The sequence below is a fragment of the Styela clava genome, chromosome 4 (genome assembly GCF_964204865.1).
Source record: "Styela clava chromosome 4, kaStyClav1.hap1.2, whole genome shotgun sequence".
In the NCBI taxonomy this organism is placed as follows: domain Eukaryota; kingdom Metazoa; phylum Chordata; class Ascidiacea; order Stolidobranchia; family Styelidae; genus Styela; species Styela clava.
Window position 1 is genome coordinate 520,777 of NC_135253.1, and position 15,344 is coordinate 536,120.

The following is a 15,344-nucleotide window of genomic DNA, read 5'->3' on the forward strand; positions in this document are numbered from 1 at the left end:
ATGAATTGCAGTGACAGTGGATTTCCTTTCGAAATCTGTATTGCTGCTACACACGGTGAATTTTTTGTTCAACAGATATATATATATATATATATCTAGTTTATTTTTGATTACTTTCATTCTTGAGAGGTGGATATCCGCGCCGCCAAATGTAGTGGTTACCATGTCAGCAAGCGACCAAACAAGGTGTTCGATTGTTCAATTTGTATATGTAACTTCCCTACTCTATACCGCCAATAAAGATTATGTAATATCGCCATATAAAAATACAACAATAAACACGTGCCATGCATGAAATGCAACTTCAACAGATTCTCCCAGTAATGTGGTAAATCCTCTAAATTAACACAATTACATTTTACCAACCAAACACTTGTGTGAAGTGGGCTCATCATATGTAAACAGAAGCACTTTCAATATTTAATATCGCCCTACTACTGCGACGTTACCGACACTGAAGCTTTGTATTTGCGGTTGGTTCTCTCGGCAGTTATGCCGTTGGAAACCAGACTGCTCTTCGTGCTTTGGGTGTAACCAATGGTGGTGTTTTAATTTGCAGTTATTGCGCACTTTTCCACGGTTTATTGGTTCGTTCGTTTCCTTCTTTTTTATCTGATAATTTTTCAAACTTTTCCATATTAATGATTCAGAATTTCACCCCGGTTGATAGGAAAAGGCGAGCGGTAATTATAATTCAGTTAGATTTTTCCATGTTTAGAACCCATTGCCGAGTTTGCCAGCCCCTCGCCACTACTTTATATTGTTATTTTTGCTTACGAATTTCTTTCCTATATTCTTTGAGTGGGGCTGGCTCAGTTAGATAAGCCGTACTCATTCTTTATATTGACTTGTTATTCTTTACATGTTCAATTTAATTTTTGTTAAGATTAAATTCTTATTTGTATTTATTTATAAATACCGTTTTTGCCCCCCTGCGCGGGGGAGGCCAGGGTTACTGGCAAATGTACATGTTATTGAATAAAAGTGCATAAAAACAAAAAATATGCTGGTACCGGTATGTACAGTAAGGGTACCGGTACCAGTTAAGATGCGGTATGGCGCGATTCCAAAAGAATTCTCAATGCAAACTGAAGTCGTACTGCGCTCAGTTTATACCAATAAATTTTTGGAACCTATCATGCCAATATGCCGCACCGGGATCCCACCAGTACCGGTATTTCAAATTGGTGTTCAGCAGCGACACAATAGATGCGGAAGATGTTTAAATTAAACTTGCCCTATCTAGCTGAATTTTTATTAGTTTAAAAAAGCAACTCATTTACCAGAGATGAAAAAGAAAACAACTTCCGTACCTCCTTTGATCACGGTGATTCACGATTTCTCGAGTAACACGGCGAAGCAATATCTATAGCAATTTCTATATAGCTGAATATTGATGTCAATGTTACATTTAAAATTTGCCCTTTAAACACTGTCGCGCGTAATCGGATTGTAAACCAATGACAGTACAGCGACGGTGACTACATATCAACAATATATCGAAATCTAAAAATTAACATTTTTCTATTAAATTTTAAGTCTTTTTAGCCGCTAAAAATTTTTTTAAAATGGGTTTTAAATATCTATACATTTGAGGGAAAATATGTTTTATTCCATTTTTGTTACATACATTTGGCACGCCTACATGGCCGTGTCACCGAGGGATACGACGCCGCAAAAGCAGGTTACCGATGTCAAGTATTCAACTGTAATTATATATTAGTTCATTAACTCCATAGAGCACGGAAGAAAATAAACCACTTCGTTAAAACCCATCATAATTTCCAGAAGCATTACACAGCAGTAATAAAATAAGTTGGTATTTTATCTAAACGTACTCCTCTTTAGGTGCCTCTTTGTAGACCTATCGGAAATTCTCATTTCTACGGAGATTCGCATGACAGCTGCTCACTGTACGATTATTGTTTAAAATTGGAACGTCATTGATCATTTTATTGATATTCCCCGACAACTAACTGAACATTTGACGACACGTCATCAGAATTGTTAGGCACAAAAATTAAGGTTGTTTTACGTAGTTAATTTCACATGTCACAAATTCTTAGAAAAATTATTGTCCCGACAAAATTATGACTTGGCCTTGGCAATTGGATGTGTTCTTGCAGCAAATTTAATATGGCGAATAAAACATCTGGGTTAAATATAAAGCAGTGGGATATCCCAGATAGAGTACAAAAAATAAAAAAGGAACCCCACAGTATTCAATGGTGCTGTAGATACTGTCTTAAAATAGCAGCCTGCACTTCTGACAGTTATCAAGATTAGAAGTTATTAATGTATTTGAATTTAGTACAATTTCAAGTAAAGTGGTGATATTAAATATGATCTGATAGACACCTCGCACCATTTTGTCAACGAATTGAGTGAGTTGATGAACCAATATTTCTTTTATCCCACTGTAACCGAACCGACTATAATAACTGAGAACAGCGAAACAATTCTCGATCATATATGGACAAACATATACGATCGAAAACCTGTCAGTCCTATTCTAACCGATGCAATCTCTGATCATCTACAATGCAGTGCATGCCGTTAGAACAAAACACACTTAACACACTTAAACAGCACGAGGAAAACAGTTTATCTCGATCATTTAATCCGGCCAATATGTCTTATAACTTATCGATCTTAAGATCGGTAAGTATGTTGATAGGTAATTGTCTGTTTGTTTGTTTGTTTGTCTGTCTGTCTGTTAGATACACGCGATATCTCACGAATAACGAATCGAATAATAAAATATTCGAATGGCATTTTACTATTCGGATATCCGGTACCACGTGACCTGCGCCGCTTTGCTTGGACACCGAACTCGCGAACTCGCAGATTTGCGATGTTTATCTATCTAATACTGAAATAACACGAACACCATAGAAAAGCATGAGAAACTCAATTATCGTTTCAATAAATGTCTGCATCTCGGTTACCGACTTTAGGATATCGACGCCGAAACGATCGCGGTGATAAAACAATCAGCGATTATGATGAAGTTAACCAGAAAAATAACGCTGTATTGCCGACTTTTCAATGTTTCTATTAATTTTTAAAGAGATTTCATTCGTTAAAAATATTGTTCGATGTTCGAATCGAAAAAATATTCGATTTTACCCACCCTAGAGTAACAACATTTAATTTGGCTTTGATTTCTAATAAGTTTGCCAAGGCGGGTCGTCGTGGAGGATGCAAGGTGCAGTATCTGCTTGAGATGTTAGCCAAGTGATCGGCAGATATTTTGGGACTATTTTCGATTACTGAAACAAAATTAAAACTCTCCAGAAAGAATAATAAGTTATTTGATTTATACATGATATTCGAAAATGCGACAAAAACTGAAAAAATTCATTAGAGTGAGCTAATGATTACAGCCATGTCTAAAATGTCTTAAGTGAAAAGTGTCCGAGTGGCTGCGAAGACGCTCACTGTTGCATAGCTATTGCATCTTGTAGATTAGTCAACGCTACGCAAATAAACACGGGGTAATTCGACTAAGTAATAGACTTCAGCATTTTAAATTCAAGTAAATGATTAGTTTTCAATGCGAAATTTTCTTTGAAAGTAATTAATTTTGAAAGCATTAACTAGAGCCACAGAAAGGGTTGTTGAGAGCCGCAAGCTACTGATTTTTATTTCAAACATCTTGAAAAATATCGAAGGGCGGAATATATCGAAATTGTCGACAATTATGCCGAAACTTATTAAAATGGCCAATGTCGCCGATAATGATATCGATACAGACGTCAAGAAAACAGTCTACAGACATCACGAATCCAACAGATGAAAGATTCCCAGGCTTATCTGAAATTTAGTCTATTTTGGAACCAACATAGCAGACACAAACATTATACATTTTAGCATATATAGACCGAGTTTTCGAACTTGAGTATTGTGTTACTTACGAGAACCACACGAAAAAATCACAAGATGAAATACCTTTTGATTGTACTCCTCGCCGCAGCAGTGTCTGGTAAGCTACTTATGATATTGAACTGCTATTGAACGGAGTTGATAATTAGTAATTATATAATTAGTGTTAGTAATTCATGACAAGTTCAACAACGCAGTCGCAATAATGGCTATATTGCCAAATAGTGATGGTTCTTTGTGTTTTGCTTTATATTTTTCAATAGTATTTTGTCGAAACTCTCAGGTGATATTTTATTGAAATGACACCTGAGCTACACATGCTGGAATACAGCAACGCATATAGCTAAATATTTCGCACAATTTTTCATGATTTATAAAGAATGTTTGATAGGATTTTAAATAATATTTATATCTTTGAGTAAAATATATTTAATTCATTTTTGTTGTTGTTTACTTTAATTGTAGCACGCCCACACGATCGTATCGTCGGGGGATCAAACGCCCCAAGTGGAGCTTACCCATGGCAGGTATTTCACTCACTTATATGTTCGTTCATTGACGCCATAAAGCAGAAAGGAGAATCAAGATCATAAAACGCTTCAAAGAATATGTTAAATCAATATATTTTTCGGAAACATTACATGAAAATATTATAAAATTAATTAAATTAAAATTAATTATTATAATTAAAAGCTGAAAATACAAGCTATAATCATCAATGATTGGCAAGTTACGTTGGTATTTTTTTTTATTTATTATCTCTGACTCATTTTTCTTTTAGGTTTCTCTTCGCAGACCAATCGGAGGTTCCCATTTTTGTGGAGGATCCCTTATCTCCATGGACTGGGTTATGACAGCTGCTCACTGCGTGTATGTTGTTCATTAATACAGCTTTATTAATCATTTTTTATTGACATTCCTTCACAACGAATTGAACATTTCTCGAGACGTCATCAGATATTGTTCAGCACAAAAATTAAGGTTTTTTCACGTAGTTAATTTCACATGTCATAAATTCTTCGAAAAATTATTGTAACGACAAAAATATGACTAGCCGCAATTGGATATGTTCTTGCAGCAAATTCAATATGACGATTTAAACATTTCCAAAGATACGATTTTAATACGGATATATATACATAAATGAAGAGGAGAAACTTCAAAAGCCCACGTACTTAAAAGACGTTTCAATACAAGCTTAATACAACAAGTTTTTACAACTACTACAAGGTACACATATAAAATGCCATTGTAAGAAGGCCTTTCGTTTTACAGTCTCAACAACGTTAATGTTGCAATCGGTAGCACAACTATTTCCAACCCCTTGGAAACAATTTCTGGAACATTCACAGCCAACCCCAACTACAACTCCAACACCATCAGCAATGACTTCGCCGTAATCAAACTGGCTTTCTCTGCCACACCTAGCGCAACCGTGAGTATAGAAAAACACAATCGGAATCAAAAATGTTTCTTGAAATCACACTTTATTTAGTCCAAGAATTCGTTAAAATCTATTCACTTTATTTGATCATAGCATTCATTATATTTTTGTAGTTAAAGTTTATCACTTTTCCGAAGCTGAAAAATGGATTTCTTGTGTGGATCAATAAAATCAATTTTTGTCGTGATGATTTGAGTTTTTATTGGAATAAATGACAAACTCGTTCCTTGTTACATCCAATTCAATATTTTTCTTGTTGATTGAATGTTTATGCAGCGCAGGCAGGGGGAAAATATGAGTCATAATATGTCAATAATCAGTGAATTATGCAATTTCATTTCAAGGTTGCTGCTATTGCCATGGCCAGTTCTGGACAAACTTTCAGTGGAACTGCTGTCACCAGCGGATGGGGATACATCAATGGAGGAAGCAGTAAGTCACTTTGACGTGCGAATAGATAAATTAGGTGTGCAAAAAATTGGATCATCCTGCTTTCAGGTTTATAAATATACATTGCTCCAGGGCAGACAACTTTTCGTTTAAAAGTGCAGTTTACATTTTTTTTATAAACATGTTGTTGCTTAATTAGGATCTTAATTTCTTTTAGACCCCAACACTATCCCAAACAACTTGCAGCACACCGAATTGCCTCTGGTTGACAGCGCCACTTGCAACAGCGCGTGGACCGTACTGCCCAACCAACAACGTATTGATGACTCAATGCAGTGCGCTGGGGGAGATGGTGCAACTTCTTGCATGGTTAGTAGAAAATTAATTCTGTTTCGTTTATACACGCTAAGAAGAAATAGAAAATAAATGATGCTTTTTTAATCTAACATTACAAAGTAAGAGTTTTTGTAAAGTAGTGCGCTGCACGTTAAGTATAACATTTCCTACACGAACAATATTCTAACATTTTTTGAACAAATGGCTTATTATATTTGCAGGGTGACTCTGGTGGCCCACTCGTCCAACAAGTGAACGGAGTATGGACCCTCGTCGGCGCAGTATCATGGGGAAGCAGCTCATGCAGCACAACCCAACCAGCTGTTTACGCCAGAATCGCTTACGGCAGAAGCTGGATCAACCAGGTCACAGGATTGTAAATCAACCGATCTTCTTCCCTTCTGTCGCCTGATTAATTCGATTAATATAATTTATTCTAATTTCTGATGACTATATTTCAAAATATACATTAATGTTCATGAATACAAGATGACTATGTTGCGGGTGGGGAATAGTACAATGCAATATTGAATCAACAGTATAATTACGCCTACTTTAAACAATGTGTAGTTATACGACGTCTGCGCTCTTTTTGGGATGTGATAAATTTTCACATATGAAAACAAAGTGAAATAAAATATCGACGTAAAACTATGAAACACATGTATATATATATATATCACCTCCTAAGCAGATCTGCGTGAATATTCAACCGCAATATCACTGGGAGTATTTATAAAACTAACCGCATTGAAGTGCAGAAACATGAGAGCAACGCACAAAAATTTCACAAAAAGTCATGTCTTTCGTTCTCCGGTTTCCCGCAAGGGTCATATCATAGAATCCAGAAGATTTAAAGATTTCTGAGAACTCGGATAGTACACTTGGCCGAAGTGTACGACATCTTAATAAATTTTGGCCATTTTGAATCTGCATTTACTACCCTTACGAAAATTCGTCTACTTTGATAAAAATCCAAGGTACGTGTGGCCACTTCATGTATAAAGCAGCTTTTGAGGGCTTCTTTTGCTGTTTTTGACATCACTAATTGCTCCATCATATTACCCTATGTCTTTGTCTAATCCTGCCAACCGAAGTGAATCTGGGCTTGTGATTCCTTTTCAACGATTTCAACGTGACCATCACGTAATTACAGTGCTCTTTTACGTCAACATGTCAAACGACAGTGACAGTTCCACGTTTATAAAAACAGTACGACTTGATATTGCATTTCTATGACTTCGATAAATATAAATAAACATAAATATACTATAGGCGTGGTTTTCCAACCCATTATCACTGGCAAACCACAAATCGTAATACTGTTTAATCAGCGCTGGATCAACCATTAAACAATATAAGCACGTGCTTTAGTGCACAAGCAAGAAAGGGCACCACAGACGTTTTATAGCAGAATTTTATATAGTTTATCGGTGTTTATTAAAATATTACGAGTTCACCAGACGACTCGAAGTTCAAAATGTTCGCTTTTTGTCGTCTTCGAGTATAATATTAACCTTCTTTATTAAAAATAAACACTGAAATTCATTTATTGGACACGAAATGGGCCTATGGGTCGTTTTCTTAAATTTTTTTTTCTTTTCTTTCTAGTATTCTCCTTGTTGCTGCATTTTTGTTTTAAAAAAATAAAAATTCTCTTCAACTAATTGGACCAATGAACTATTTGCACCATGTCGCGGTTCCGCGGTCGCATTTCAACGATCTAGTGGTCAGTGGAGTCGGGAGTTTTTTGATAAGGTAGACCAGGGTGGTCCAAAGCCGTCATGCTGATACATTCCGCGCGCTCACAGAACAATTTTAGCGTATATTTGTATCTGATAGCAGAACTTTAATGAGTTTTTATTCAGCTATTCCAACTGGGGTTGGGATCCCGAGATTTAAACCCTTTTTTTCTAAGGTTCTGTTCTATTATTTCAGTAAAAACATTCCTCTGTTTTCAAGTGTGGACCATGTGACAGTAGTGACGAAACGCAGAGCCGACCTAACGCCGCGTAACCCAGTATTTTTTAGCACTCTTGTGCCAGTGGGACACGATATTTTGAAAACACCGACGTTTGGGGACATGTGCTGTGACACCTGAGACAAGTGGGACACGACATTTTGGAGACCCCGGGCGGAAACGTATTTCCTTGCCCACCACGCAGTGTCTGGTTTGCTTTCAAGTAATATCTGTCACGAAAAAATATAATTTGAAACGACATTAAACGCGAGATGGCGGAAAATACAACGGTAATCCTCGGGAGTTATTTTAAAATAACTGAAGGCTTTATATATCTTCTTTTAAAAACGCCACCCATGCAACATAATAATAGTCTGATGAAAACGGTAAACTCTCGTTGTGTATTGTATTTAAAGTATGTAATCTCGCGATATGTCGATCACTTTTGGGTTTTCTCCGACTTGCGCCCCGCGAGACCTCCTCAAAAGTTTTTGCGGCTTTATCGCAGCGCTTAGTTCATTTTCAGTGGGAAATATCTCTGAGCAGACGAATTAAAGCATACTGCAGAATCACAAATTTGGTATAAACTTTCGATCGTACCGTTTTTTACGGATCGTATGGCGCATTGGACTATAAGACGATAAAGCATGAACACTACCTGATACATACTTCGGTTGATTGCATTTTGAGAGAAAAAAGCATTCAATGTGCGCGTTATGGTCCGTAAAACACGATAATAATATATACTACATCTCCTTGTAAAAAACGTTTTCTGATGTTCAAAAACCTTTCATTTGGGTATCATATTTGTGAAGCCTACTAGTATCAATGTTGTTCCCACAACACGCAATGCATTTCGACTCAGTTTTGCTCTTTTCACTTTGAGATTATATTGCTGAAGACACATACGAAGATTTTCATTAGTACATTGCTTATAAATGAGGGATCTGAGATGATGGTCTGAGTAGTTCTTTCATATATGCCGGTTCGGGACAATATTTATTGTTTTTTTTTAATAGTTTTCTACCATTGCGACAGCCTTGCTTATAAGTGAATGAATGTATATTCTAGTCTGTAAAAGGTTGATTATTAATAAACCAAATAGATCTTACCTTCCGCCATTATCGATTCGAGTCTTCCGCAAAGCTGTTGCTTTTCCCATCTTCGGTCACAGTCGTTACACTGGGTTTGTTAAAGAACACTGCTGTATAGTGTCTGATTTTTACATTATAAATTGTTTCACTTCAGAAAAATGCTGTTCCAGCGTTATGAGCAAATAAAAAATACCGACCTATACTTTCGACCCTTCTCTCCCAATTTCATTGACATTGTAATTTGATATGCCATTTGAAGATCTAATTCCACTTCAGTTTTCAACGTTAATTTTCTCTAGTGGCATCATCGAGTAGGATATACAAAAAAAAATCAAATGGGAATAAAACATCATCGCTCATAAATTTTAAATCAGTCCAACCACTTTCTTAGTACTGCTGCATATTTACGAATTCCTCCAAAAAAAAGTCCAGATTAATTCTAGGAAATGCGATAAGTATTCGATAAATTTTAGTATAGGTAAGTTAGGTATTAAAGGTAATTGATATATAATATTTCTTCGACAGCAATAATATTCATAATAATAATAAACCGATTCAATTACTCGGAATAGTCTCTGAACAAAAGGTTTATTCAATAAATTGATGTTAAGTAACCATCTCGCATTTTCCGTTGCACATTTCAGCTTCAACTACTGTACTGTGTAACGAAATTTTGAAACTGGCCGTAGAAAAGCAAATGTAACTGACAAATTTTACAACCATTCAATTGGGGGAACAGATGTTCTTGACAAACATTGGAATGTATTAACAATGTTGAGTGATCATCATCTTCAAAATGCAATTTCTCACAATGATGACGCCTGTCGCAATAAGTATGGATTCTTTAGGTAATAATATTACCTTGGTTATATGCTAAGTTTTACATCTAAGCTATTAGCAAAAGGCTTCAACTATACGCTTACACTCTTTTATTAATCCAGCATAACACCAACGTAGATGCTCAAGGCAACAGAAAAAACTAGCGAGTGACGAAACTACAACACGTTAGCACTACATGGGGTTTTATCGAGTCCACGATACGACGCAGGCCCTGATAATCGACTTTCTCGATCGTGATAACTCCTCTGAGCCAGATGGACGACGTATTGGCCCGTGTGGTGATCTGTGGGGCCAACTGCGCCCTATGGGTCGCCGTATCGGTCTTTGCTGGGTTGTCTCCTCGGAGGGGAACTTCACGATCACCACTAACAATCTCCTGATCGAGAGCGGCAAGAAGATAACTCGGGTATTGCACCACGTGTACAACACCAGTAGGTTGAGGAGGTGGGGCAGGCTTCGGGACCAGGGGAAGACAGTTTCCTGTCATTCCCGGTTCGGTTGCTCTAACCACTTCCTCTCCACGTCTGTCTCTCTCGCTCAGTTTCAGATTTCGTGGGTTTTGAAAGCTCGATTCGTAGACGGTTTACAGCATATGCGGAACCACGGGTGACTTGTAATAAGTGTGGTTACGCACACGAGACTCTTCCTCATGTGCTGAATCACTGTCGTCCAGTCATGAATATCATTAAGGAGCGGCACGATTCGGTGCAGGAAGAGATCTTGGCTCATCTACCCCCAGCCAGGTTTTCTAGGTGCGATGTCGTCGTAGTTTGTCGAGAGCACACCGCTAGAACAGCTGAGATGCTGCGATTTGATTCTCGAGCAAATCGGGACGAATTGGGTCGTAGTACTTGATGTGGTATGCCTATTCGACCTCGGCGAGGCCGCTATAGATGACGCGGCCCGTCGGAAGCACTCAAAGTATGAGAAGTTATGTCGCTCCACTGCTCTTGCCCAGTGGCGGGTTAATAAATAAAACTGTTTAATATACTCATAGAAACGGGAGAAACAACAAAATCTTAGGTAAGGTTTAAAACATACCGTTTCATATTTTGAAATTTAGGCTAAAACACGATGTCATACCACCCATAATACGCGAAAGACATGCATTAACGTTTTTGTTTTGATAGCGTTTGTATCGCCTGATCAATATTATCTAATATGTATTTTTATCCTAAATCGACCGATTTAGGATACCCACCGGCTGAGCGGTCGTGCATAAGTAACCGATTTGACAGCTTTCGTTTAAATTGCAACAAAACTCACTCCAACAATGTCGAATACCGCCCCCTATCGAATGACTGTATTTTGACAAAGTTAGCGTTCGTTGAAGACTCGCTTTCAGCCGCTCGGAAACGAAATGTCCTTTTTATTAAAATGTGATTTTTTATCCCCAAAACTAATACAGCCCGATTAAATATGATAAACATATTTAGAGATGCAAAGACTTTTAGGGATGAATTCGTTATTTCAAGTAAAATTTATAAAAAGACTGAAAATTGCTTATTTCGAAATTCTCCAAATTCATAAATTAGATCGATAAAGGGCCCGTTGTAATTATACAACAGATGCCAACCAAAAATATAATTGGATCGATGACACCAGATGCTAATTAGTATTCCAACCCGAATCGATAACCCTAATGGAATCGATATCACCATACGCGCATACGTATATAAGGTTTCAATTGGATATTTGGGGAAGGTATTAAAAGGTCTTGTATTAGGAGTCAAGTCGTCTGGATCGGTGTCGTCTCGTCTCTCGATGTTCTAATGTTGTCTTCATCGTTTGTTCTTCTTGTATATTTACAACATGAAACTACATCGACAACCTCCAACAACATGTTCTTATAATATGCTACAATTTTTTAATTGGCTAAAATGGTGATCCCGAACAAAGAATAGCAAATCTTCTGATGTGGAGTCGAAATCGCTAAAGGTGACCCAACAAAACAACAACAACGTTAAAGATGGCACAACAATAAAGGTATCACAGCATGAGGGAACAAAGGCACGAAATCGGAAAAGAATCAGACGAAGGATAAAGACCAAGTCCACACAATGAACTTTTGTTTAAATTCAAAAATACAAGGTGAAAAATTGTATCAGGCTAAATTAAACTGATGGTATAATACAACGAACGATAACTTTTAAAAAAGTACGAATGAAGCGCACGCTTTTATATATTCATAAAGATCACAGCGAAAAATGATCGAGCAAGACAATCGAATGAAAATATTATTGATCAATTTGTTTTACTTTGGTATATGTACATAAGATTTTTCTCCTAACTGGGACATTTATCGTACTACTTCCTTTCTCAATGTATAGTCCTTCTTTAACTTCTTTGGCGATATTAATTAGGATCTCAATTTCTATGAATTGCTTGAAAACAGAGTTTGAGTGTTTACTCAAATTGCAACTAATCTTATGGCCAATTGATTATGCAAGCAAGGTGAATATTCAATTTCAAAATTCTTGTGATTTATAATAATTGAAAATTGACGGATGTAAACTATTTCGATTAGATAGATTTCATCAACACTAAACTATTTTGAAAAAAGATGATTCAAACGAGTCACTCTTGTAAGCGTTTATAACATCGTCATAAGAACGGTGCATAAATGAGCTCATCAATATATTCGTTAAACACGAGTATATGACAATTTTTTTTACAAAAAAAAGCGCTATTTTTTCTTTTTTTTTTCAAAGCCCGAAGCTGGCATTATCAACATATCGCAACAAGCGAACTTACAAAGCGCTATTTATTCAAACATATGAGCTATCAGTAATTCAGTGTGACGAAGTATATTGGATTGAAAGATCAGTTTTATCTGTCGAAATCAAATTTAAAAAACAATAAATCGCCTTTTCTTTTCTAATCTATACTCTTACTGTCATCCTACTTCCCTCTCATTATTAAATCTTCTCGTCCCATATTTTTAAATTTCATTATGTATATCTTTCGATTGTGTTTTTTTGTCATATTCAATGTGTTTTTGAAATTTACGTATTTTAGGTGACAATTACGCCCAAAACCCCGATTTCCAATCTAAAGGGCGTAGATATATTTAGGGATAAATTCGTTATTTCAAGTAAAATTTATAAAAAAGACTGAAAATTGCTTATTTCGAAATTCTCCAAATTCATAAATTAGATCGATAAAGGGCCCGTTGTAATTATACAACAGATGCCAACCAAAAATATAATTGGATCGATGACACCAGATGCTATTAGTATTCCAACCCGAATCAATAACCCTAATGGAATCGATATCACCATACGCGCATACGTATATAAGGTTTCAATTGGATATTTGGGGAAGGTATTAAAAGGTCTTGTATTAGGAGTCAAGTCGTCTGGATCGGTGTCGTCTCGTCTCTCGATGTTCTAATGTTGTCTTCATCGTTTGTTCTTCTTGTATATTTACAACATGAAACTACATCAACAACGTTCAACAACATGTTCTTATATGCTACATGTTCTTACTTGGCTAAAGACTTACTACAGAAACAGCTAGGAGCGCAATAGAACGCAATGGATGTTGCCCCGACCCTTGGTCTCAGAAAAATTCTTCCCATACTTTACTATTACAAAAATTTTGTCAGAAATTCCCGCGTGCAAATCAGAATTCCCCGGCGTGCAATTATAGCTCACGACGTGCAAAACAACTGCGCCCGCGTGCAACTTACTTTGACTTTAGTAAAACTACCTGTATTGGATAAAAAATACATTGAATCAGGGCAAAAAGGGACGTATGACATTTGACCCCCAAGCATTATTTTTATAGAGGACTTGCACGGGTCACGTGACTTTGTTTACTGGACGGCAAAAAAACAAAAAGGTCCAGCTGGCTCCTGTCAGTTGCAAGTCGGATTATACTTTTCCGTTTTGTTTAGCTGTTGAAAAGGATTATTTCGTATTGTTCCGTTGGCTGTACGTATAGTATAGACAACGAAATGGATCTTCAGTTATATTCCACTGTTTTCAAAAGATCTGGAACGTCGTGCAATGTGAATATCATCTATTCTATTGGCAGGACTGCTTGGTGTCAAGTCCAAAAGTCATCTCGCTTATGTTTCACTGTTTGCGGACAGCACTTCGTTGATGGTGAGTGATAATGGGCCGTTTGCCTGCTAACTAGGGAAACAATACCTTATGCCAATTCCTTACACAAGCCTCAAGTCTGCAAGTAGGCCTATGCCTACCAATAACAGTAGTTTGTCATCTGCTTTCCATTGAAATGAGGAAGCTTAGGAGTATTTAAAGAAATTGATAACGACACATTACACTCACCATCAACGAAGTGCTGTCCACAAACAGTGAAACACAAGCGAGATGACTTCTGGACTTGACACCAAGCAGTCCTGCCAATAGATGATATTCACATTGCGCGACGTTCCGGATCTTTTGAAAACCGTGGCATATAACTGAAGATACATTTTGTTGTCTATACTCTATAGTCTATACTATACGTACAGCCAACTGAACAATACAAAATACCCATTTTCAACAGCCAAACAAAACGGAAACGTATAATCCGACTTGCAACTGACAGGATCCAGCTGAACGTTTTTGTTTTTTTGCCGTCCGGTAAACAAAGTCACGTGACCCGTGCAAGTCCTCTATACTTTGTCATTAATTTTGCGATTGTTTTTACGTTAAATTATTGGGTGAAAAATACGTTAAATCAAAGCAAAATTGACGTTTGATCCCCAAACATTATTCACACGTCACAAGGTGTCGCTATGTTTTATTCTGACACATAAAAAACGAATCTTTAACTATTCTTAAAAATTTCAAAGCAATTGGTCTAGTAATTAAAAATAAAAGGGACTCTTTAAAAAACGTGTCAAAGAACAAGAACAACAACAACATAATATTGAAGCGATCGTTATGTTCACTGACATGTTCAAAAATACGTCGAATTAGAGCAAAATGAACGTTTAACCGTTGACCCCAAACATTATTTCTATACTTTGTCATTATTTGAGAGTGTTTGTGCGGCTTTAGATACCGTTACTGTTCAGTACCACTACATCCGCGTAAAATTATTGAATAATAACTATGCTGAATCAGAGCTGTAACTGACCAGCGTCGTCAAGGAGTCTGGCGATCTTTTCGCCTATAACTATTATCACGGGATATCATTGAACACGATGCGCCATACCAATACCGCCAAGCAATTATGAAATATGGTTTTTTTTGGGTCGCTGTTTTCAATCAAGCTTGCAAGCTAGTATGTAGTCAATAATTATGGAGCTGCAATTTGTTTGCATCTTTATATTACTGGATTATTGATTTAAAAACCCTTTAAATCGATTTTCATTGGTGAGTAATTGCAAATTTTCGGCGTGCAAAACTGAATTCGCTCGCGTGCATTTATGCGGAGCGCT

The 15,344-nt window shown here is 36.8% G+C and overlaps 1 protein-coding gene across 1 annotated transcript; it reads left to right on the top strand.

The window, feature by feature from the left end:
• Positions 1 to 3,863: 3,863 nt before the first annotated feature.
• Positions 3,864 to 6,474, top strand: LOC120326176 (chymotrypsinogen A-like). Its single transcript, XM_039392427.2, has 7 exons — positions 3,864 to 3,985; positions 4,351 to 4,412; positions 4,667 to 4,755; positions 5,161 to 5,320; positions 5,674 to 5,761; positions 5,937 to 6,088; positions 6,277 to 6,474. Exons 1-7 carry the CDS (start codon positions 3,943 to 3,945, stop codon positions 6,433 to 6,435), a joined length of 753 nt encoding a protein of 250 aa, XP_039248361.1. The 5' UTR covers positions 3,864 to 3,942; the 3' UTR covers positions 6,436 to 6,474.
• The last annotated feature ends 8,870 nt before the right edge of the window (positions 6,475 to 15,344 follow it).

Excerpts from the sequence above, each read along its gene's own strand:
- LOC120326176 (XM_039392427.2), top strand. The coding sequence starts at position 3,943 with ATGAAATACCTTTTGATTGTACTCCTCGCCGCAGCAGTGTCTG. Across the intron at positions 4,756-5,160 it reads ATGACAGCTGCTCACTGCGT|TCTCAACAACGTTAATGTTG; the intron begins GTATGTTGTTCA and ends TTCGTTTTACAG. Across the intron at positions 5,762-5,936 it reads ATACATCAATGGAGGAAGCA|ACCCCAACACTATCCCAAAC; the intron begins GTAAGTCACTTT and ends AATTTCTTTTAG.